General features: G+C 48.4%; 1 protein-coding gene across 2 annotated transcripts in view; it reads left to right on the top strand.

Annotated features, from left to right (window-relative positions):
- UBN1 (ubinuclein 1) overlaps positions 1-25,153 on the top strand; it is a 33,091-nt gene that overhangs the window by 4,128 nt on the left and 3,810 nt on the right. The window contains exons 3-16 of one of the 2 annotated variants that reach the window (XM_027527801.1): positions 3,212-3,298; positions 3,859-3,954; positions 4,289-4,423; positions 5,112-5,215; positions 5,863-6,301; positions 13,125-13,195; positions 14,394-14,523; positions 14,699-14,820; positions 14,957-15,085; positions 15,269-15,412; positions 21,255-21,305; positions 21,401-21,443; positions 22,473-23,693; positions 24,711-24,954. In XM_027527801.1, coding sequence (XP_027383602.1) covers positions 3,212-3,298; positions 3,859-3,954; positions 4,289-4,423; positions 5,112-5,215; positions 5,863-6,301; positions 13,125-13,195; positions 14,394-14,523; positions 14,699-14,820; positions 14,957-15,085; positions 15,269-15,412; positions 21,255-21,305; positions 21,401-21,443; positions 22,473-23,693; positions 24,711-24,954 — 3,016 coding nt within the window. The remainder of the gene's footprint in view (positions 1-3,211; positions 3,299-3,858; positions 3,955-4,288; positions 4,424-5,111; positions 5,216-5,862; positions 6,302-13,124; positions 13,196-14,393; positions 14,524-14,698; positions 14,821-14,956; positions 15,086-15,268; positions 15,413-21,254; positions 21,306-21,400; positions 21,444-22,472; positions 23,694-24,710; positions 24,955-25,153) is intronic. The other variant, XM_027527802.1, reaches the window with a different exon arrangement.

Raw genomic sequence — 25,153 nt, 5'->3', positions numbered from 1 at the left:
CACCGTGGCCCCAGCTCGCTCTGCGGGTCTGATGCTCAGGGTAGTGTGCCAGAAGGGCTCTGGAGGGCGGAAGCAGCATACAAAGGCTTGGCCTCCCCCACAAAGCAAGCTCACGGTCTGCCAGTTTTGCCTCTGGAGGGAAGGGTTAGAATTCTTTCTATAACCATTTTCCTTTTTTAGGCTAGAGAAAATGTATGGCACATCCAAGGCTAATTTGTATTATGGCTAATTAATACGAATAAACACCAGATTTTTTCATGCCAAGGCTATAAATGTTGCATCTTAGTGTGACTAGCCCCTGCCTTTTCCAGAGCTGGAATTTCATGCTGGGCATTAGTTTTTTCCGAGGGAATCTCATTGTGCCTAATACAAGGGCAGACAAAAAAAGATACAGACTGCTCCTCTCTTCTAAGCACAGTAATATTCTGGACAGTTTCTTTACTTGGATGGATAGAAACCTATTTTTGTGGGGTTTGTTTTTGTTGGGAGTTTTGAAGTTTTTTTTCCCCTGCCAGAAATGGGCAGCCTTTATGGCTTTTGATAATCAGCTTGATTTCTTAAAATGTTTTGTAAATGATCTGTTTATTTTCCTGGCAGACTTGTTTTACGTTTTTAGTATGCAGCGTTGCAAATGTGTACAGTCTGGAGAGAATAATATGATAAGCCCCCATGTACCCATTACCCAGCTTCAGTTATTACTGATGTTTTGGCAATTCATTAACATTGCACAATTTTTTATAAACTTTTTAACTGAATTATGTGCATAATGAAAGTGCAAATGTGATAAACACACAACTTGATGGACTTTCCACGAATACCCCTGTAACTTGCACCTAGATTACAAAATACGACATTTTTGGGGCTAATAGAAACCCTCCTTCTTCCCTCCCAAAATATTACCTCAGCCCTCAAGGGTGACAACTGTCATGATTTCTAATAGCTGAGATCAGTTTTGCATGTTTCTGTATTTCATGTCAATGGAACCATGCAGTTTGAGTAGGAGCTGGGTCATGAGCATTTATTTTAAGCACCTGCTATAAGCCTGTGTGCTCTGCCAGCCTCTGTGGGAAAGGTGAGCAGGGTCCTGTGCTGGCAGCGTTCCAGTCTCTAGACTGGCTCCAGGGACATGGGGGTTGGGCTGGCATGGCTCACAGTGTCTGTCTGGGGTTGAAGAAATCATGCAGGTGCCTGACTCCTATGGGGCCATGTTCCTTCAGTCTGATCTGTGGTTGTGCTCTTTGGGCTGCCTTTGGTCCGAAGGACTACCCACTTTTTTTAGATAAAAATGTGTTTCCTTAATAAAGATCTGATTGATTGAATGAAAGCCATTTCAGTCTGTGCCAGGTTGTATGAGGGCCAGTAGGTAGGCTGAGAAAAAGTAATTTCACATCCATTCATCAACTCTTCTCCAAAGTAGGAACAGTATCCTCTTCCTTGAGAGGAAGAGAAAGTAGCAGGAATTGGTGATTTATTTATGGGCTCAAACTAAATCAGTAGGTCAACTGAGATTAGAACTCCAGTGCTCTGATTTCACCTTTTGTGGGGTTCAGATGCCCTCCTCAACTGCAGAAAAATGCGTGGGACTTACACAGAGAACTTCAGATCCAATTTCAGGGGATTCACTTCTGGCATCAGGTTTAGAACTCCTAAATTACCCTGTCTACTCTGCAGCGTTCCAAGCACAATGTAATCTGACACATTTATATATTAACTCACTTAGCACGTGTGTCTTAGAATGTTAAGGCCCTGTGCTAGAATGCTGAGGACGAGTAAAGGTGGGGAGGCTGCTGTCCTCAAAGGAACCTCAAAGGAACTTTGCACTCTTGTAGATGTTTTAGGAGAATTATACCTACACAAGTAACAGGAATCACAGTGTGGTAATTGTTAAGTCTGGTACGAATACAGGCCCTGGAGGGCTTGGACAGAAAGGAGCTTACATTCCAGATGCTGTGTTTAGACAGAGGCAGACCTTCATGCATTCAGGAAATAGTGGATGACTGCTGCTTGCTGCTTGCAGGGCGTTAAGGAGCAAACATGAAATCCAGTGCTGCTCCAGACGAGTGGGGTTTCTTAAAATTATTTGAACCACTTAGGTTATATGTGATCATTGTAGAAGAAGTAAAAGTCCAGTCTTAGTGTTTTTGGACTCCAAAGTCTTAAGTGTATTTGATACAGAAGTCTTTTATTAAAATTAAGATTCCTTGCCATGGAAGCTTAAGGTCCAACTCTGTAAAATTTGAGAAAAAATAGAAAGGTTTATGGAGTATAAACTTTGGAAAACTACTTGAAAATATCTGGAGGTAGTATTGAGATTGGGAGGGAAGGGAGATTATTGATCCTTCAAGATAGGCTTCCAAGGAAAAGTAATGGCACGAACTTGGGTTTGACTATCGGTAACACTGAGAGAAGAATAGGTTCATACCACTCTTCTAACCACTAAGGTTGAATAGCTGTCAGGAGCTTGTGCTCAATGGGTTCTTAACCTTTCTGAGCCAGTGGCTGCTTTGCAAGTCTGGTTGAAGCCTTTGGACCTTTTCTTAGAATAATGTTTTTAAATGCATAAAATGATTTTTAGTATTACAAAGGAAACCAGTTATATTCGAACGCAGTTTTACACTGGGTGAGCATCCCCCGACTAAACTCCCTTTGCCATATTTGGAGCACTATAGGACCTAGTACTGGGAGAAGGCAATGGCACCCCACTCCAGTACTCTTGCCTGGAAAATCCCATGGACAGAGGAGCCTGGTAGGCTGCAGTCCATGGGGTCACTAATAGTCGGACACAACTGAGCAACTTCACTTTCACTTTTCACTTTCATGCATTGGGGAAGGAAATGGCAACCCACTCCAGTGTTCTTGCCTGGAGAATCCCAGGGACGAGGGAGCCTGGTGGGCTGCCGTCTATGGGGTCACACAGAGTCGGACACGACTGAAGCGACTTAGCAGCAGTAGCAGCAGCAGCAGGACCTAGTACTGCAGTGGGTGACTGTAGGTATTTAATCAAGTTCTGTTGAGTCTCATGAATGGGAATTTTACTTTCAAACAAGTAAGGTAAACACGGATGAGGAGGTAATATGTATTTTACCTTGTCTTTTCTGAAAAAGTTGTTTTTATTATACAGTTTATCAGTGTGGAATCAATGAAGGTACAATGAATAGCTTTGTGGGAACTTTTTTGTGAATCTTATTTTTGTGGAATGGTCTCTTTACAGAAGAAAGATCTCTTGGATCCTTTCAATGATGAAGAAAAGGAAAGGCATAAAGTGGAGGCCCTTGCTAGGAAATTTGAAGAAAAATATGTAAGATTTCTCTCTTGGGCAACAGAACAACCTTGTCGGGTGGGAGAGGTTTTCAGACATTTTCATATTCCTTTAGTGGTTTATCTAATCAACACTAATGTGAAACAAGTATAGAGCTTGGAGAGAACAGAATGAAGTTATTAAACAAATGCATTAAGGTACAGAAAGTGCATATGGCAGGAACTCATGTGGCGCTAAATGGATAAATAAACATAAAGAGGCTTTTACCCTTAGAATTTATCCTGAGAATAAGTATTTTGATGCAAGGCATATGAGGCCATTTAGTTCTTTCTTCAGTCTTAGGCCACTTTATGCATTTACAAATCTGTCCTATTTTGAAAGGTCTTCAGGGAACAAGGTTTTGGGGGATGTGTAAGAGACTGGTCCTGTGTTTTATAACCTTTAGTCATTAGCTGTTGGAGTTCAAGGCAACAAATAATTCTGTGTATTAAAAAAGTCCTGTGACCCTGGGCCTAAAAATTTGTTTAAAGTTTAGATTTTGTGTTGTCTGTTCCTATCACAAGTATAAAAACAAGCATGTGATCTGTTTTAAATTTTAGGGTGGAAAGAAACGTAGAAAAGACCGAATACAGGACTTGATTGATATGGGTTATGGTTATGATGAATCCGATTCCTTCATTGATAACTCTGAAGCGGTGAGTACTTAGTGAGACCACTGAAACCACCGCAAGTGGGGCACCCAGGCCCCTCCTGACAGTGCTGGAGCTGGGCTGGGTCAGTGGGGGTGCCCGTGCAGTGGAGAGAGCTGCTCTGAAGGGACAGGAAGTGACACCTTGATCTGGGCCTCTGGTGATCAGATCTGTGCAACACACCTCCTAACTTGGATGTTGGTGACTGACCGGAAGCATACCTTCGTATGCTGTCTGAAAAGTGACAGAGGAGCAGTCACATCTGTTCTGTCAAGATGCACTCTGCACCTGTGGCCGTAGCACAGGCCTTGGAGCTGACCCAGGTTTGTTTCTCCTTCAGTACGATGAGCTTGTTCCTGCTTCTTTGACTACCAAGTATGGAGGATTTTACATCAACTCGGGGACCCTGCAGTTTAGACAAGCGTCAGAATCTGAGGATGACTTCATTAAGGAAAAGAAGAAAAAATCTCCCAAGGTTAGAACATTGCTCGGTTTTGGACTTCAGAAGTGCTTTTTGACATGCCTTTATGAGATCAGTAGGTGACTTGCCCGAATCTGTGCGGTTTAGGATGGCTCAGGAGAGTGGCGGAGAGGCACCAGCTGTGCCGAGGTTGGCGGTTCCCTTCTCACACGTGTGCCGTGACCCTGGAGGCTCAGTCATGGTGTCCGTGCCTGTGTCCCAGCAGGCTCAGCGGGGACTTGCTCCTCGAGGTGGCCCCAGGGCGGGGACGAGGGCAGTGACGGGTGTGGAGTGAGGGACGTGTGCACCAGCTCACTGTATCTCACCTGTGGACATTAGAGGACTTCACCCCAACGAAAATGAGTCAGCCCTAAGATAAGCTTATTTTGAAAGCTATCTGTGACTGCCTGGGTGTTTAAAATGTGAGGTAGGCCCCCACACAGCTCATTTTAAAACAGAAATGGTTCAGGCTGCAGAAGGGCCTCTGTTGCCTCTGGCCTGGGTTTCCTAGGAGCCGCTGTCAGTGGGAATGCTGTCCTGACCTGCAGGTCTGTGGTCCAAGGACTGAGCTGAAATCGTGTGTTCGTGGAGGAAGTAAGACAGCTCTCAGGATGTTCCCCGGGCGGAGAAGGCCAGTGCTGCGTAGTGCACTTGCTCCCGGAGCTCGGGAGCTGTGTAACTGTGCCTTGTCTTTAATTCTCAGAAGCGGAAGTTGAAGGAAGGTGGTGAGAAGATAAAGAAGAAGAAAAAAGATGACACTTATGACAAGGAGAAGAAATCGAAAAAGTCCAAGTTTTCCAAAGCCGGGTGAGAGGCAGCAGCTTCTTTGCTAGGAGGACTCTGCACCGTCAGGGCCGCCCGGCCACGCGCCCACCTCCTCACAGCCTCGCGGGGCCGCGGGTCACGGTGCCACGCGGCCTTGTCAGGGCCCTCACGTGTGTGTGTCGGGCATCAGAGTGCGCTCTGTCCCGCGTCAGTGTTGGCGGGTCTCTCTGTCACTGTGTGGCTGCTGACGTTCCTGTTCTGAGCACCCTCCTCTGCCCCCGGTCTCCTCTGTCTCTGTCCCCTTTGTCTTCTCCGGTCCTGCTTCCTCAGCCTCCGTCTCACCCCAGCCGCCCTCCAAGTTGCTGCTGTTCCTGCTTTCTCCCTTTAAATGTCTTTCTTGCCCCTCCTGTTTTTCCAACCTTTTGTTTCAGCCTGGCAGTGGTTTTAAAAAACCCATCGGATGTTTAGCATTTTGTGTTACTTTTTGCTAACCTGTATTCAGTCTCAAGCTTTGGTCCCAGCAAGGAGGAGCTCCGTGTGCCAAGAGGAGGGTGAGGAGTGACGGGGTGGACTTGTGGCTGAGGTTCCCGGAGACCTTTGTGCTGGGAGCGGGGCTGAAGCCCCTCTGGAAATTTCCCTTGCGAGGGGTCCTGCAGTCTTAGTAACCGACTTCTCCCTTTTACTTGCAGTTTTACAGCCCTCAATGCCAGTAAGGAGAAGAAGAAAAAGAAGTATTCTGGGGCTTTGAGTGTTAAAGAGATGCTGAAGAAATTCCAAAAGGAGAAAGAGGCTCAGAGAAAGAGGGACGAAGAGCATAAGCCCATAGCAGTGTCATCAGCGGAAGCGCAGGGCTTGCGGGAATTGGAAGGTGCCTCCGACCCTTTGCTCTCGCTCTTCGGCTCTGCCTCTGACAATGACTTGCTGCAGGCGGCCACTGCCATGGACTCGCTGACGGATTTGGACTTGGAGCAACTGCTCAGTGAGTCTCCAGAAGGAAGCCCCTTCCGCGATATGGATGATGAAAGCGATTCCCTTGGGGTGGGACTGGACCAGGAATTCAGGCAGCCCTCTTCCCTTCCTGAAGGCCTGCCTGCACCCCTGGAGAAGCGCGTTAAGGAGCTGGCTCAGGTATGGTGACATGGAGTGGCTGGGCTCTCCTGGAAGCGATCGGGCGGATCGTTGCTGGTCCGGAACCACTTGCAGCTCACGGCCCAGAGCAGCCCTTAGTCAGTGGATGCTCCCATTGTCTGCTTTTCTGGGCGGGCTTCCCATCCCAAGCAAGGGCACAGGGTCAGCTCTGCCTGTCCTTTTGTGATTCCTTCACGTTGGAAAATTTACTTTCTTCTGGAGAGATTTTTCTCTCCTCCTTCGTGCCTATCAGACTATCCTTCCTTTTGTGTGACAGATACTCATGTTGGCAGCAGGCAGCTGAGGCAGAGATACGTCTCTTTAGTAATCTTCTGAAGGTTTTGAACATTCATAGACGTTTGCAGACATGTTGGGCGTGGGGCATATGCTTAGTTGCCTCTGGGTTTAGTGTTAGGTAGTGATTATAGGCGGAGAAGGGAATGGCACCCCACTCCAGTACTCTTGCCTGGAAAATCCCATGGACGGAGGAGCCTGGTAGGCTGCAGTCCATGGGGTCACACAGAGTCAGACACGACTGAGCGACTTCACTTTCACTTTTCCCTTTCATGCATTGGAGAAGGAAATGGCAACCCACTCCAGTGTTCTTGCCTGGAGAATCCCAGGGACAGGGGAGCCTGATGGGCTGCAGTCTGTGGGGTCGCACAGAGTCAGACATGACTGAAGCGACTTAGCAGCAGCAGTAGCAGCAGCAGTGATTATAGGAATCTGGAATTGTGATAAGTAAGAAGGGCTGAACCGTAAGTACTGTCCAACAGCCCCACGTTAAAAACAATAACGGTCTTTGGAAAATAGCGGACATTCCGCGTGTTTCCCCCCTGGGGATGGGGAGTTGATCTAGTACTAGAGCACTAAGGACTGTAGATTCCGTGATCCATGAATACTGATGATAAGCCAAGCACGGGTCATTAGTTATAGTGTGTTTTAGTTAAAATACCATTTCACCTTGGACATCATGACTTGTGACAACCCTGGGGACACTTACACTCTAGAGCTTCGGTTTTAAACCAGTGACTCTCAGTGTTTCAGAATCTCTGTTGTGTATACTAGTCCTCATATACACTAGGACCAGGGCAGGATAAAATGTTAACAACTTCTGCAAATGATTTTCTCATTTGCAAAAAATACTTGAACATGGCATGTGAAATAATTCAGACGTCTTATTCGGAGCTCTGTTCATCCTTATGGAATGAGCACAGTGTTGTTTGAATGTACCCATTTAAATAAATTATGCCCTGTCAGGATTCAGGATTTGTCTTAACAGGATGTTAAGGGAGAAGTAGTTAAATGGGAACTTGGTGTGTATGAGTTTACTGTCCTATGGTTGCACTCAGAATATATGTTAAAAAAAAAATTATCTCTTCTTTTCAATCTTGTGGTTTGTAATCAGATTATCCTGTAGATTCTGAAAGCCTTGAGTCAAGTCAGATGTGTGTGGCAGAGGCCAGTCATTCCTTAGAGGAAAGTTAAAGTGGCTCTGTATGCGTCTCTGCTTCTACCACAGGGGGTGTCCTAGTCTAATAACTGAGAATCATTATTGCATTTTCTTGGGAAGGATGGACAAGTCTGGTGGAAACAAAGCGGCGTCATGTGGAACAGCGTTGGGTCGTGATGTGAGAAAACCTTACTTTGTGGAGTCTGTCAGGTGGACACCGAGCAGGCTCTCCTTCCTCAGGAATTGCCGAGTCTCGGTCGTCTTTCAGGCGTGATGGAGACAGGTCAGGAGCCCATAGGTAAGGTAGGCTCAGGTCCTGGTGAGGAGGTGGTGACGAGACGTCACTGTACTGGCTTGAACATATATTCACGTGTGAAACTGTTACTTAAGTCATCACCTGGCCCTTCAGTGCCAGCATTAAGAAACGGGAAATTGGGAAAATCCTGCCACTCTGAAAACTATTTTCAACTCACTCTCTTTTCTAGCCTCTGTGTATATGTTTTTATGCAGTTGTAATTGTAGTTGTGAATAATTGTTTTCTGCTCTTTTCACTTAATAAATATTATTATAAAGCCCTCATTATTTTTAATGATTGCATGACAAAGAAGGCTTATTTTAGAAAGTGACTTAATGCCGCTGTGTAGGCTCCCGGCGCTGGGGGCACTTGGCGCCGCCTGCATGTGTGCACAGGCACTCTATCCCCAGGCCCTGCTGTGAGAGTCGCTGGCAGAGGTTCCTCCCAGGGAAAGACGCCTGTGTACACAGAAATTACACATGATTTTCAAAAGTCACGTGTGGATCTTTGGATCATTAATAAGAAGCCCTGTCCTAGATTTTGAAGTGGACATTATTTTTTTTTAATTTAAATTAAACTTGGTGTGTATAACTAACATGGGCAGTGTTTATGTTTCTCACTTTATTTTTCACTCCCTTCTTTTTCTTTTTTCTCTCCTTGCTTTGTTTTTGTGATACTTTGTTGAGATTTTAAATCTTGGCCTAGGGGGTACATGTATCAGTTTCTACTGTGTCTAAATCCACCCTACCCCACCCCATAAATGTGGTGGCTTTCAGGCCGCCTTCAGCTGGTAAGATAGCTGGGCGTTGGGACAGCCGGGACAACAGGGCCTCTCCCGTCTCTCGTTCTGGGCAGGACAGTCTCGCGGTAGTATCTCCAGAGGGTGAAGGTGAAAGCCAGCAGACCCTCAGGCCCTAGCCTTGGAGGTGGTGTGCACCTCTGCTGCCCTGTGCTGGGAAAGTAAGTCACCAGCCACCGGCCCCTCCCCTGGGGACCCCCGTCCTGGGACGGGAGAGTCCGTGGGCCTGTGTGCGGTCCCCCATGGTGCTGAAGCAGATTCCAGTGTGATGTGCGTCAGTCTCCCAGGGAAAAATATTTTACAGTTGGAAGCAGAAATAAGATTTGTCTTCTAACTAGATGTTATTCTTAAAACTTCAAAAAATATATTTGAAAATGTACATGTGTGAAAGAGCTATTCTGAGAGGGAGCACTCCAGCACTGTTAGCCCACTTTCCACTTCCTACTCCCCTGTGCTGTGCCTGTTTATGGGCCCCAGGGAGCCCAGTGGTTTGACCTGATGGCCTTGCCCCTGTCTGTCTGCTCCTAATATGTGTTGGTTGTGTCTTTTGTCTTGGTTGTTGGAAAGCTCAGATAACATTGCCCCTTGATAGGTAACTGTCTTGATAGAGTTTGGCAGCTACTCACCCTCCTCTGTGCAGATGACCCATGTCTGTTTCCTCTTCATTCAAGCATAAAATGGAAAGGATAGTGATACTAAAAATAGAAAAGAAACAGAGACACATGTTGCCCACCCTTCTACCTGCTCACTGCTTACCCTCCTGTACAGTTAGAACCCTTGCATTGCAAAACTAGAGAGACACGGATTCACGGAGAATAAGATAGAAAAAAAAAAAACTTTGTTTGAGACCTCCAGTGGTTAAGACTGCACTTCCAGTACAGGGGGCACAGGTTTGATCCCTGGTTGGGGAACTAAAATCCTGCATGCCTCACGGTGCAACCTAAAAACAAACAAACCGGTTTGGTCTTTGTAAAGAAAATCATATCAGATTTCACTCTATTCAGTAAAAGCAGGTACAGTATATAAAGTTGTGATCTAGGTGCTGAAAGGCTAGAAGTGGCTCTTCTTAATAATGAATAAAGAGCTCATTAAAAGGCTATTGGAACTATTGTAAATCAGCACAGTCTGGCTGTCTGGTTTTATTTCATTTCCTAGCTAATCTCGGAGTGATTTAACTGATTCATACAACACCTCCGGCAAGGGTGTTTCTCATTAGGGTTGAGGGATCTCAGTTCTTCCTGGCACACTAGCAACTACATAGTCAGTGGCTTTTTTATTTAGATTTATTTAAAAATGCAGCCCTTGACTACTTTAGCATAAAGCCAGATCCTCAGAGATACTGTTCTGCATGATTCAGAAGGCATCAGGAAAAAAAAAAATTATATAGCCAGAAAGCTTCTGAAATGGCTGATATCTAAAAACTTGATTGGAGAGAATTCCCTTGTGGCTCAGTGGTTAGGATGCCTTGCTTTCACTGTCAGGGCCTGGGTTCAGTCCCCGGTCAGGGAACTAGGATCCCACCAGCCGCACAGTGCAGCCAAAAACAAATAAAACTTGGAAGCCTGAGGAGGTGTTGGGTCTGACAAACAGGCATTTGAAGTGCATGTTAATTAGGTTGAATTAATCTAGAGGCGCTTCTGCATCTTATAACTAGCAGGGTGCTAAGTCCCGTCAGTCGTGTCTGACTCTTCGACCCTGTGCACAGCACACAGGGGCTGCAGCCTGCCAGGCTTCTCTGTCCACAGGATTCTCCAGGCAGGAATACTGAAGTGGGTTGCTGTGCCCTCTTCCAGGGGATCTTCCTGACCCAGGGATCGAACCCATGTCTTTTACATCTCCTGCAGGTGGGTTCTTTACCCCTAGCGCCACCTGAGAAGCCCTGTAACCAGCAGTCTCTAAGTTGAAAGAATGACTCCATTTTGTTTTCTTGCAAACTGAACTCACAATCCCAGTACATTAAATGTGCCACAGGGGAATTGCAAACTCCCTGACAGCATAAGGCGTAACGGGAGACGTTAGTGTCGCCCTCTCTTCCTTCCCTCTCTGCCAGCCATCTCCGGCCTCTGCCCCTCCCCTAGCCGAGCTAAATTTTCACATCCTCTTCAAGTTTTGTCTGGTACTGAGCTTTCCTTCCTCTTAGTTTTCATCCTTGCAGCGATAATCTGTTCATTTGTGTGTTCATTCATCACCCACTCAGCTGACTTTTCCTCAGTAGCTGTTAGGTGATGGGCTGCTGTGGGAAACATGTTGATGAGTAAGATTCAGTTCACGTTTCTCCATGAGCTTGTTGTACAAACAGACCAATAGCCATGTAAACAGCGGGCTGTGGGACAGAGCAGGGTGAAATAAGCTGTCATGATTGGACGGCCAACAGGATGGTCCAGTGGACCGCCAAACTTGAGGAAGGGAAAGAGCGGCTCTTGGGGGTCCATAGGGATAGGACTGGAAGCAGCAGGCTTGGCCAGCCTCTCGGGTGACGTGGCCTTCTGGTAAGCCAGGGCACAGGGCTGAGAACAGGCAACGTGTTGGATAACAGGGACTCCTGGTATGTGGTGGGAGGTGGGGGCTGGAGCGGATGGTGAGGCCATGTCCTGGAGAACCCTGACTGCCAGGTGGAGGAGTTTGGGTTTGATTCTAGGCTCAGGAAGGCCTCCCGAAGCGTTGTAAAGAAAACTGAGAGGATTTAAGAAGGGTGAGGTGCTGTTGTAGGAACTTGGGAGGAAGAGCAGAAAGGAGTGGTTTAGATTTTGGACAAGTTGATTTGTATACTCCAGGGTCTTTCATTCAGGGAGATAATTGACAGTTCTGGTCCAGAGCTGAGGATAGAGGTTTAGGTTGTGTTTGTTATTTTGTGCATATGTATTATTTTGAAGCTGAGGGGGAGACATTGTTGGGTGAAGAGGTCTCTCGATGGAACTTGGGAGCGTGCCTGCAGCTAAGAGCTAGTGGAGGAGACAGGGCAGAGCTAGGAGGTCAGGACAGGACCCAGAGGATGTGGTGAGGGGACGGCCTAAGGGGCTAGAGAAAGGTAGGTGTTCCCAGGGGTTGATCAGGATTGATCATTTCACTGTAGACAGTCACCTTACTGTCTCTGTTTACCATCAGTATTATATGTCAAGCCTGACGTTTTATTTTGCCTAAAGCCTTTGGACCAGTGAGCTTCTTGGTGGCTCAGACAGTAAAGAATCTGCCTATGATGCAGGAGACCCAGGTTCGATCCCTGGGTTGGGAAGGTCCCCTGGAGAAGGGAATGGCAGCCCACTCCAGTATTCTTGCCTGGAGAATCCCATGGACAGAGGAGCCGGGTGAGCTGCAGTCCATGGGGTCACAAAGAGTCGGACACAACTGAGCAACTGACTTTGAACCAGGAACCTCTTGGGTGTAGGTCAGTGGTTCTCGATCCTCTACATGCTCGTCGCCAGAGTTCTTTTGGTGGGTCCTAATCCTGGGGCCTTTTTTAAGGAACACAGGCCTTCCCGGGAGATTCCGATGGGATGCATCTAGAGTGCGGAAGGCCGCTCGGTGCACGTGGCCAAATAGAGAACCCCTGGTCCAGACCTTTGCATGCTGCTTTCCTCTCTTATGCTTTTGGTGGCTTGGCTGCCTCCTGTGATTGCTTCAGGGGTCTCCAGGGTGGCCAGCCAGGGTCTTGTTAACTGTGCACTCATGGGAAGCATAGCACCATAGCAGCCTGCTGTATCTGTGTTAGTGGGTAGTCAGGTTAGTCATTCCAGTGGTCTGTTTGTGATAACATACCCTAAATAGATTATGAATTTTCAAAGAATTGTGGTTTTTAAATGCTGAAGCAGCACATTATTATTGTTACTAATATTATTTTGGTGAATAAAGGCCTTCAAATATGGCAGGTTTGTTAAAGTTCTTGATTGTTTTGTGCTGTAGATGGTATGGAAAACACAACTCACCGTTTAGATGATAGAGTGCTGGGCAGAGGAGCTCGCTCGCTGACTGAATCAGATTCACGAGTCCCTTGACTCTAATTTTCTTCGCATAAGACTCAACCCTCTTACATGACTGTTGTGTCAAGTCCTGGGAAGAATGGACTGTGTGTCCGTAGATGCTGTGGCAGCCTGTGAAGAGAGCTGGCTGCGCCGCTTTGGGAGCGTGCAGTGGTCATAGGTGAACCTAGTCCGGGTTAGGGCGGGGCGGGGCGGGGCTCGGGGAGGGTTTGGTCATCCGGAGTTCTCTAGGCCTGTGGGTGAGTGGCGGGCGCTATGGGGCCAGGGCACTAATGGCTGTTCTGTCTGCCGTGAACCAGGCTGCCAGAGCTGCGGAGGGAGAGAGCAGGCAGAAGTTCTTCACCCACGATGTTAACGGCATCCTCCTAGAGTGAGTATCTTTCGTTTCTTTGCATCTGCTGTTACCATGCAGGGGTTTAGCAGACCCGGGGAAGTGGGAGTACAACTGAGGGAAAAGAAAGCCCTGATGAGATTTTTAAAAATTGGTTTCTATTGCTTTATTGTGGTTTTTTAAAATAGAGGTCAGGGGCGGGGACATCAGATGTTTGTATCTAGGAACTGCTAGACCACCCTCACCTGAGGCAGCAGATGTTGCTGGGACTCTGTGTCTTCATCACGGCATGCTGGGGAGGGTGTTGTGCCACCTGTGAGGTGAGAGCAGAGAGCAGGCGCTGCCTGCCCGTCTCTGAGGAGAGGGAGAGACGGCTCGGTGCAGGCCCGGGCCCTGCCCTCGGGGGCACTCCTCGGCGAGCCTGGTCCTTCTCCTCCTAGTCGCACCTGTGCTCTGAGGCCAGTGCTCACCCTCCCACTCCCCATCTCACACACGCCAGCCTCTGGGACACCCTACCGTCTGAATTGGATTAAAAAGAAAAAAAAAGCCAAAACACACGTAAAAATCCGAGCCAGATTCTTTGTATCTGGCCCTCCAGCTTTGCCAGTTTCTTTCCTGGTTGTATCGTGTACCAGACGAAGCTGATTACGCAACTGCTGAGGGTTTTGCATGTGTGAAACCAGTGGTCAAGACCAGGGGATATTCTAGCGAAGGACCTTGCCTGGCCAGGACAGAGGGAGATTGGCCATTTGGGTCAAGGAGCACCTGAGGGTCTGCACAGGTGAGGGGTTTGTGCCCTGGAGCGTGCCAGATCCAGAGAGCTCAAGGGATGGAAGACAGACCGCATTCTGCTCGTCTCTGGGGATGCTGCAGGTGTGAGGATTTCCTTGACCACGTAGTCAGGGACAGAACTTGGAACTGTAGGGGAAAAAAGGGGAAGCTCTGCTGTAACCCCAAGCAACTCGATTACTTCCCAGCTTGAAAGCACTTATGCTTTCTTTGTTTATGAAACTTAGAACTTCAGAGCTTGTACTCTTCGAGACTCGGTTTTCTTGACACCTTGACTCGGTCTTGTCTTTGACCTGAGAACCTTGGTGCACTCTGCCTAGCTAAGTTCATCGGGTTTGTTGTGCTGGCCACTCTGTGATGCTGTGTGAATGGTGAGATAAGGCTTCGCCCACTCTTGGCTCCTGCAGACAAGGGGTGCTGCGGTGGGTGACTCTGCTCTGTTCTTCAGCATAGAGGCGCAGACCCGGGAGCTGAGCAGCCAGACCCGTTCTGGAGTGTATGCCTACCTTGCTTCCTTCCTGCCCTGCAGCAAAGACACCTTGGTCAAGCGCGCGCGAAAACTGCACCTCTGTGAGCAGGTGGGTGACCTTGCAGTGGAGCCCTGTGGCTTCGGGCCCAGCGGAGAGGGTGGCACACGCTCACAGGTGCCACAGCTGTTGCTGCACGGCCTCCGTGCAGTTGGTTATGCTTAGAGTGTGTCCTCAGCCTAAAAAGTGACATGTAAACCAGACTCATGACTGGTCTTGCTCTTAGCAGGGTGGGCGTCTGAAGGAGCCGCTCCAGAAACTTAAGGAAGCCATCGGCAGGGCCATGCCCGAGCAGATGGCCAAGTACCAGGACGAGTGCCAGGCCCACACGCAAGCCAAGGTCGCCAAGTAAGTGCGTCCCCTTGCTGCCTTCGGCATCCTCACTCTTCTGAGAAGTCACGGGGGGTGGGGGCGGGGGCGGTGGGCAGGAGGAAGCGGGTCTGTGGTGACCTTAGGGTCCCGCCTAATTCTTCCCACTCTCTAGGATGCTGGAAGAGGAGAAAGACAAGGAGCAGAGAGAACGGGTCTGTTCTGATGAGGAGGAAGATGAAGAGAAAGGGGGCCGGAGGATAATGGGACCCCGGAAGAAGTTCCAGTGGAGTGATGAAATCAGGTGTGCCCAAACTGGGACCTTGCCTCAGTGGAGGGTTTGTGGGGCCAGTGTCTGAGCATGTTCCTGTGTTTCTAATGAAGGTTAGAATCTTTTTCTTTAATTAGGGCTGCTGAAAGCACATGATTGAAACCTTGAAGAAGCGTTTGGGTGGTTTAAAGGTTGTGACTTCTGCCTACTCTGCAGGGAGCTGCTCTGTCAAGTGGTGAAGATAAAACTGGAGAGCTTTGACCTGGAGAAGAACAAGGCCCAGTCCTGGGAGGACTACGTGAAGGCATTTCTGGATGCTGAGGTCAAACCTCTCTGGCCCAAAGGCTGGATGCAGGCCAGGTGAGGCCCGTGGGCAGCCATTGTAGTCAGTGTGACCTTAGGGTGGAGCATTTTTGCAGACCATGGAATGAATTCTCCAGGCCAGGATACTGGAATGGGTAGCCTTTCCTTTTTCCAGGGAATCTTCCCAACCCAGGGATCGAACCCAGGTCTCCCGAACTGCAGGTGGATTCTCGACCAGCTGAGCTACAAGGGAAGCCTATTCTTGTGGTAAAGAGATGTTGTGAGTGATTCTTCTGTGCCAGGCCACCAGAGCCCCACCCTCAGAGTCACAGGCTGGTGGATTGGACTCTGATCTCACCTGAGAAACTAGGGGCTTCTCTGTCTCCCCGGGAAGAGGGAGTTATTTGTGGGATTTTGTCTTTGTCATTCTTTATCCCACTTAGTTCTGTAGCTGTATGCCCTTTTCTGCTGTGACATGATGGCACCTACTGGAAGTTGAGAGACAGGTGCATGTCAGGAACATTTTAATTTTCTGAACAGAATTCTTATTTGAAACTGGCAGGAGTGACTACTACTTAGAGCCAAGTGCCAGACTCTTCTAACAGGCTACTTTGTGTTCCTTAGCTTTCTATGAGTGGATTGTATCTGCAATACACAGAGAAAGTTTCCTGTAACTGCTGCTGCTGTTGCTGCTAAGTTGCTTCAGTCGTTTCCGACTCTATGCGACCCCATTGAAGGCAGTCCACCAGGCTCCTATAACTAGTGTTCTTTAAAAAAAAATTTGGAGGGGGAGGAATGGTAAAATATACCTAATGTAAACTTTAGCATCTTTCAGGGCACAGTTCAGTGGTGTTAGATACACTCACATGTTTGTACAGCAGCGCCAACTCCGCATCCCCCCCACAGACCTGGAGGCCACCATTCTGCTCTCTGTGGCTTTGCCTACTTTAAGTACCTCGAATCAGTGGACTCATACAAAGTGTTTGTCTTTGTGTCTGGCTTACTCCACTCAGCATAATGTCCTCAAGGTTCATCAGTTATAGCATGGATCAGAACTTCCTTCATTTTTAAAGCTGAAATATAACGTCCTGTATATATACATTTGTTTATCCATTCATCTATCCATGTTACTTGGTGTTGCTTGCACATTTACGCTATTGTGAATAATGCTGCTGTGAACGTGGACATACAAACATCTCTGTGAGACCCTGCTTTCAGTTCTTTTTCATGTACACCTAGAACTGGAATTTGGAGAAGGCAATGGTACCCCACTCCAGTACTCTTGCCTGGAAAATCCCATGGACGGAGGAGCCTGGTAGGCTGCAGTCCATGGGGTTGCTAAGAGTCAGACACGACTGAGCGACTTCACTTTCACTTTTCCCTTTCATGCATTGGGGAAGGAAATGGCAACCCACTCCAGTGTTCTTGCCTGGAGAATCCCAGGGATGGGGGAGCCTGGTGGGCTGCCGTCTATGGGGTCGCACAGAGTCCGACACGAATGAAGCGACTTAGCAGCAGAACTGGAATTGCTGGATCGTATGATGATGTGTTTAACTTTTGAGGCACCACCATAATGTTTTTCATGGTAGCTGTTATCTTTTTACATTTCCACCAGCAGTGCACAAGGTTCCAGTTTCTCCACATCCCCACCAACAGTTGTTGGTTTTTTTTTTTTTTTTTTTGGTAGTAATCATCCTGATGGATATGAGGTGGTGCCCCATAGTTCACTTTGCTAGTGATTAGTGATATCGAGCATCTTTTCACGTACTAACTGTACATTTGTATATCCTCTTTGGAGATGTGTTTATTCAAGTCTTTTGCCCATTTTTAAATTGGTGTGCTTTTTTTGTGTTAAGTTTTAAGAGTTCACTATGTATTCTGGATATTAATCCCTTATCAGATACATAATTTCCCAATATTTCTTTGTTCTTTGGGTTGCCTTTTTACTCTATGGATAGTGTCTTTCAACATAGATGAAATGGACACGTTTCTAAAAACACAAAACTTACCAAGACTAAATCAGAAAAAAATAGGAAGTCTAAATAGGCCTGTTATTGTTTATTGTTTATTCTCTGTTTTCCTTATTTCTTCTTTAATCTTTATTATTAATATATCCTTCATTCTGCTGGCTTTAAGTTTAGTTTTTCTTTTTTCTGTTCCTTATAAAATTGGGTTGTTGATTCAAGACCTTCCTTGTTTCTTAATGTAAACAGTTATACCTAAAAATTTCCTCTCTTAGCACCACTTTTCACTTTGTCCTATAGATTTTGGTATGTTGTGTTTTCATTTTCATTTTTTTTTTTTTAAGTATTTTCTAATTGTCTTTGTGATTTCTGCTTTGATCCATTGATCGTTTAAAAGTATGTTGTTAAAAGTTGTTTTGTCTAATGTATCTGCCTTTTTTTTCTTAAAATTTTGTTTTCCAGTTTTCCTTTTGTTACTGATTTCTAACTTCATTCCGATGTGATCAGAGAAGATACTTTGTATGGTATCTGTCTTTTAAAATCTACCGAGAGTTCATTTGTGGCCTAACATATGGTCTATCCTAGAAAATGTCCCATGTGCACTTGAGAAAGTGTATTCTGTTGTTGGGTACAGTGTCTTGAGTCTCTCTGTTACATCTAATTGGTTTATTGTGTGAAGTCCTCTGTTGGTTTATCATCTGATTATTCTCTCTTGTGAGGGGTACTGAAATCTCCAGCTTTTATTGGGAAGCTGTTTACTCGTCTCTTCCGTTCCGTCAGTTTTGTTTCGTATGTTTGAAAGGTTTTTCAGGTGCATGAGTGTTTACAATCGCTGTATCTTCTGCGGTATTGAGCCTTTTATTAATATGTAACAGCTTTCTGTATCTTTTGTAACCTTTCTCGAGTTAAAGTCTGTTTTGTCTAATGTTAATATAGCTGCCTCTGCTCTCTTGGTTATTTTTGCATGGAGTACCTTTTTCAGTCCTTTTATTTCCAGTCTGTTCTTGTCTTTGGCTCTTGTAGCTTGCCTGGAAATCCCACGTCCCAGGCAGCCTGGTGGGCTACAGTCCATGGGGTCACACGAAGTTGGACACGATTGAGCATAGCACCGCAGCAGCAACAGATAGCATATAGTTAGATCAGATCATGTATTTTATTTATTCTGCCAGTCTCTGTCTTTTGATTAGAGTGTTGAATTGTTATTTTTTAAAGTAGTTACTAATACTTCTGTAAGTTGATTAACATCTTAAAACTGCCCCCATACAGCTCTGCTGCTGTCACAGAAGTATTTTTATACATTGTGTGCCCCAAAACATCAACTAGTAGTTTTAGAAATGCCTCTTAAATTATGTAGAAGACAGGATTTAGAGTTACCAACCAAAGTCGTCATAATATTTACCAGCTTTTAAATTAGTATTAGTCTCTTAAATCATACTTTAAAAAGTACGATTACAAACCATTGTTATAATGACACTGGCTTCTATAGTGGTCTTCGTATATTCACCTTTCTGAGATCTTTATTTGTGCATGTAACTTTGAGGTGCTGTCTTTTCATTTCACCCTCAGGACCCATGAGAATTTTTTACAGGATAGGTTTTTTGATCATGAACAGCTTCAAATTTTATCTTATCTGGGGATATCCTCCACTCTTCGATTGAAGTATAGTTGATTTACATCTCCCCCACTCTTGAGGGTCAGTTTCGTCAGATACAGGGTTCTTGGTTGACACTGTTTTTACTTTAGACTTTGAATGTATCAGCCCACCGTCTTTTGGCCTCCAAAGTTTCTGATGAGAAATCTGCTGATAATTTTATTGAGGATCCCTCGTGTGTGATGATTCAATAGTCTCTGGATGCTTTCAGTATTCTGTCTTTGTCTCTGGCTTTTGAGAGTTTGATTATCATGTATTTGGTGTGGGTCTCTCGATTTCATCTTATGTGGAGTTCTTTGCACTTCTTGGATATTTATATTCATATATTTACGCTTACGTGGTCTGTTTTCACATTTGGAAAGTTTCAGCCATTATTTCTTCACTCTTCTGGGCCCCTTTCTCTGTCCTCTGGGGACGTCCATGTTGTGAGGGTGTGCGCGCGCTTGGTGGTCCCATGGGTCCTTCAGACTCTGATTACTTTTCTTCAGTCTTTTCTTTCTGCTCCTCAGTCTCGATCATCTTCATTGTCCTATTTCAGGTTCTTTGTTTTTTTTCTGCCTGCTCAAATCTGCCTTTGAATCTCTCTACTGAATTTTTCATTTGTTATTGTCCTTTTCGGTTCTAGAATTTCTTTCTGGTTTCTTTTCAGGTTTCTTATCTCTTTATTGATATTATTTCACATTATTTTCTTTCTCCACGTCTTCCTTTAGTTCTTTGTCCACCTTTAGGACAGTTGATCTTGTCTGGTGTGTCTGCCATTTGGACTTCTCTCAGACAGTTTCTGTGATCTGTGTCTTCCTTTGAACGGGCCGTATTTCCTGTTCTTCATGTCCCTTGTGTTTGTTGTTGCTGTTGAACAGCAGACATTTGAATCTAATAATGTGGTAACTCCGAAAATCAGATTCTCCCCTTTTCCTGGAGTTTGCTTGTTTTGAGTTTTGTTTTTAGCATAGGCTGTCTCTATGTCAAGGATCAGCCTGAGGTGTGAACTTAACGTGTTATTCTTACGTCTTTTCCAAGCGTTTCCCTAGCCACATGCAGTCACTGTCTGATTTCTCCCACATATGTAGTTTTTTTTTTTTTTAATGCTCTAGTCTTTAACGTCTAACTTCCAAAGGGGGCGGAAATGATAAAAAGGAAGAGGTTAAAGGGGGTCCTCGGAGAAGGCAGTAGCACCCAACTCCAGCACTCTTGCCTGGAAAAGCCCATGGATGGAGGAGCCTGGTAGGCTGCAGTCCATGGGGTCACTAAGAGTCAGACACGACTGAGCGACTTCACTTTCACTTTTCACTTTCATGCACTGGAGAAGGAAATGGCAACCCACTCCAGTGTTCTTGCCTGGAGAATCCCAGGGACAGCAGAGCCTGGTGGGCTGCCGTCTATGGGGTCGCAAAGAGTCGGACTCGACTGAAACGACTTAGCAGCAGCGGCAGCAAAGGGGGTGCTGGCCCTTTAAGTCCCCTGGCAGTTGCTTCAGCCAGTAGTGCGACAGCAGTGGGCTGCTGCCCTGTGTGCACCTCCCACCCCCATGATCAGAAGCAGCGATTGGCCATCAGAGCACAGGTCCCTGGTCTTTGGAGACAAGGTCCTTTTTCCCACGCTGGTTCCAAGCTGTGTGCAAGCTGCTCCAGGAACACTTGCAGCTGCGGGCCACCAGGTGGGGGGTGGGTGGCTGCTCCTGTGCTGAGAGCCAGGATGAACCACAGTTTACTTGTCTAAGTCCTCCCCTGGAAGCTGCAAGCTTGACCAGCCTCTGAAATTATAGAGTGGTTCCATCAGATGGGTTCGGCTAGTGTAGTGTAGTTGTCCAGGTGGGAGATCACACCTGGTGCTTCCTGCTCGGCGTCTTCCTAGGACCCTCCCCGTGGAGATAGGGAGTGTTCTTGGTCAAGTAGGCCTTCTCTTAGAGTCCCTTCAAGTGGAATTGCTCTTCTCACTGTAGATTGAACTCCCGACGGTACGTAGGGAAGGGCATAAAGAAAATTCTGTTGAGCTTCTCTGGGAAAAGTTGGGCATTTGAAGGGGGATGAGAACAGGTAGTAAGGAGAGTGCTCCTGCCCTTAGGGGAAGAATCACTCTGAGAGGTCTGGGGGCAGAGTCCTCGCTTTTTTGGGGGAATCCTAGCTCTGTGGCTTTCGGGTGGCCAGGCAGCTACATAAGGCCCCCTCAGCAGCCCCCTGACATTAATGGGTGACAGTCCCTGCATACCGGGGAGGTGGGGAGGCTCGGGGAGCAGACTGCTTTCAGGGGCTCGTGAGGACTTCCCCGTGTCTCTTTGTTCCAGGACTCTGTTTAAGGAGAGCAGACGAGGCCACGGGCACCTGACGTCAATTCTGTGAGTGTCTCAGTGTTTTCACTTGTTAGGACTACTGGCATTTTTATCTCTGAGGATCTCCTCTGAATCTTTCCTGTGTTCCTTCCTTTGCACAGGGCCAAGAAGAAAGTAATGGCCTCTTGCAAAATGAAGGTGAAGGTGAGTCAGCCTGCCCAGTCATGTGCCACCTGTTCTTAGCTCTCTGCGGCCATGCTCCTGGCAGCTCATGGAGCTTTGCTGGTCTGGGGACAGCTCTTCGGGATGAGGTTGTACCAGGAGGCAGCCTGGCCCACAGGGAGGGGCCTGGGGTCTGCAGGACAGAGACCTGACCTGGGCCACCAGTGCCCTCCAGCCCCAGGTCTAGGAAGCATCACCTACCTGGCCAGTTCCTGGGGTTGTTGTGAAGTTAAATGAGGTCTTCTTGGTGAATTGTCCTTACCTTTTACAGAAGAGCGCCCCTGAGCCAAGTGCAGGTGAGCCTGGATTGGCATCGGGCAGGCAGGAGGCTTTGTCCAGCTGACTGACAGACGCAGAGGGGAGTGCGATGGCTGGAGACTGAAAACTGCAAAATGACTTCGATGTTGCAGAGCTCTCTCGATGTAGTAAAATTGCCGTTTCACCAAAATTTTTGCCAATTCCTGAGGCTCTGTAGCGCCCCTCACCGTCCCTGAACAGCCCGAGGGAAGGAGCGTGCAGATCAGTTACTCCCAAGTGTCTGTTGATCTCCTCTGATGTCCCTAAGACTCACTGCACCAGGTGCTGGGGAGGCAGGAGTAACAGGACTGTGAGCCCAGAGGGGAGTTAGGTGCTGGCGAAACCAAGGAGGGAGAGAGCGAAAGCAGTCCCCTTTCATCCTGACCATGGCTGGGAGCTGAGGTGGGTTGAGGGCCGGAACGGAGCACATCTTGTTGTTCAAGTCGTACAGTTTTTCAGAAACAACGGTTTCCTTGTGTGTGTTGCGGTGGCAGAATGCCTGGGTCAGCCCAGCCCGCCCAGCTGTGGCCAGAGGGTGGTGGGGTTGCAGCATTTCCGAATCCACGCAGGCCTCCTGTTCCTTTCCTCCCTGGCTTCGCGATCACGCTGGAAGGCCCGCTGCCTGTATGTTTTCTCACGCTCGAGTCCCTTCAGCAGGGCCAGGGTTGGCATCTTTGGACATTTGTAAACACGAGCCTTTCTGCTTGCCTCTAGGAATCATCTGCTAAGCCAGATAAGAAGGTGTCCGTCTCATCAGGCCAGACGGGCAGCCCCCTGGCTTTGCCTTCAGAGCACCTGGGAGGAGGCCTGGGCGTGGGGGCCGCAAGCAGGGAGCCCTCGTCCCAGGCATCTGGCAGCCTCGCTCACCCTGCTCCTATCAACCTGGAGGACTCGTTGGATGGAGACTTGGTCCATAATTCTGCCTCCTCGTTGGAGGCAGTGTCCAAGGAACTGGCTGTATTGCACAGCAGGGCTGGTGGGAGCTCAGAGTTCCCGCTGCCCACACCTGTGAAAGTGCCTGCAGAGAAGCTCGCGGGTGTTCTATGTCCAGAAGAAAAAAGGAACTTTCCAAAGCCCAGCCCTTCTTCTGCCCCTCCACCCTCTAGCTCTCTGCAGTCACCCCTCAATTTTCTGGCTGAACAGGCTCTGGCTCTGGGGCAGTCCTCTCAGGAGAAAAAAACAGAGAGTTCTGGCTACAAAGAGCTGTCCTGTCAGGCTGCTCTTGGCAAGGGCCCGCCGGAAGGGCAGCAGCCGAAAGCCAAGCACCACGGCTTGCCGCGGACGTCTCACGTGCCCCCGGCAGGCACCGCTGTGCCCGGCCCCCAGGTCAAGGTCTTTCATGCTGGCACACAGCCGCAGAAGAGCTTCACCCCTCCGGCTCCATTCGTCAATAAGCTTCAGGGCCCGAAGCCTGGCTCCCCTCAGTGTCACCGATCCCTCCTGCAGCTTGTCAAGACAGCAACCAAAAGCCAGAGCTTCCATGCTTCCATGCCAGCCTCCTCGGGCACGCCAGCCTCCAGCAGCAGCTCTCATAAGACCCCAGCTTCATGCTCTGCTGCCGTGAGCCATCCAGCAAAACCACACTCAGCCAGCTCTTCAGGACCACCCTACAAGACCAGTCCCTTCCTGGGCTCTGCCTCCAAACATGGGGTGTCGTCCGGCAGCCCCTCGTCTGGAGGAACGCCAGTTCAGAGCCCTGCTTCTGGGAACCTGCTCCCCACGACGCAGCCTCCCTCCACAGGACAGTCCACCAGCCGACCCGTCCCTGGCCCTGCAGTGAAGAAGCCACCTGTACCCCAGAAGTTGACCCTGGTGGCCCCTCCCGGTGGTCCCAATGGAGATTCTAGTGGGGGGACCCAGGGTGTGGCCAAGTTATTGACCTCCTCCCTGAAGCCCAGCGCGGTGAGCAGCGTGACATCGTCTACCTCCCTGCCAGTGAGTGTCCTGCTGCAGCCCGCCGCCCTTGTGGGCCTTGTGGGCGGGGCCACTGGCCTCGCCCTGGTCTGAGAGTGAGAGCTGATGCTCACGGTCAGGTAGGAACAGCGAGCCCGCCAGTTGGAAGGAGGACCGGGCTCCCTGTTTTCAGGCCTTTACTTTTCTGGTGGCCAGACTCCCAGGAAAGCCTGAAAAGTCTCCCGGGGAGGACGAACAGGGCAGGACTGGGCAGCACTGCACGTGCAGGGAGGCTGTGGATCTGGATGGCCAGAGGGAGTCAGGAAACTCGCCCTGCACAGCCTCCTGCCTGTCCTCTCTCCAAATGAGCATGTGAAGCGAGTCCTGCCCTCAGGTGTCAGTTATAGAGATGTCATGACCAGAAGACTGTCCTCAGGGTGATTCTGTTGGGTCTGGGGAGACTCCACATGTGAGACAAAGGTGCCGTGACCCAGCCCCTGGTTACTGAGGCTCGCCTCAGGTGATTGATTACAGGAGGTTTGCATGAAGGTTGGGGAATGAGAGCTTCTTTTCTCCTCCGTTTTTCCCATATATAAGATCGTGTGGTTGTAAAGAGCAAACATGTAGAAAGGTGTGTTTAGCAAAGCTTCACTCGTCTCTGTCTGCCTTCCCCAGCCCTTGTAACTGCCTTCCTTAGTTTCTAGGTTTTTTCTGTTTCTTTGTAAAAACCAAAGGTAAATGCCTGTGTGTGTGTGTGATGGAGAGAAGTATACAGCCATTGCTATATCCCTGTATTGGTGGGTATCCACGTAGGATACTCTCTCATTCCTTTCTTGCACAAAGGAGGCATAATTAATACCTGCTTTGTAAAGTGAACGCTGCTCAGGGAGCCCTTCTGTGCTGGTTCTCTGCAATGGTCCTTCCTCGGGGCCGCAGTGGAGGGGCAGCTGACATGCACGTAACCCTCCCCAACCCACCCCTGGTGCGGTGCCAGCTTTGGTTTGTGAGTGGGCTCGGACGGGGCTGGACTCCTGACCCCCCTCTGTGCTTCTTCCCCAGAAAGGAGCGAGTGGGGCTGTGCTGTTGACTGGCTCCTCATCCTTGAACCTGCTGTCTTCATCCTACAAGGCTGGCAGTCCCAAGCTCCCTGGGGCCTTGAACTCGAGCCCCTTGGGGATTATCTCCCAGCTTCCCCTCCACGTGATCTCCTTCAGTGCTGACTCCTCTGCTAAAGCGGGGGTCTCCAAGGATGCCATCGTCACCGGCCCTGCCCCCGGGACGTTCCACCACGGCCTCGGCCACAGTAAGTGTCTCCCTTCTCCCTCGTACTGGAGCACAGGAGGGACCCCTGGGCCTCTGTGCTGGCGGGTTCTGCTCTCCCATGCTGGGTTCCTGTGTGTGTCTGGTGTGTGAGTGTGGGCAGCCTCCCCGGCACTGTGCTGAGCCCTCCCACCCTGGGGTTTGCACCCGGGCCCAGGCTGCTCCTCCGTCTCAGCGTGTGT

The sequence above is a fragment of the Bos indicus x Bos taurus genome, chromosome 25, assembly GCF_003369695.1.
Source record: "Bos indicus x Bos taurus breed Angus x Brahman F1 hybrid chromosome 25, Bos_hybrid_MaternalHap_v2.0, whole genome shotgun sequence".
Lineage (NCBI taxonomy): Eukaryota > Metazoa > Chordata > Mammalia > Artiodactyla > Bovidae > Bos > Bos indicus x Bos taurus.
This window is presented reverse-complemented; position numbering and strand designations above follow the sequence as displayed.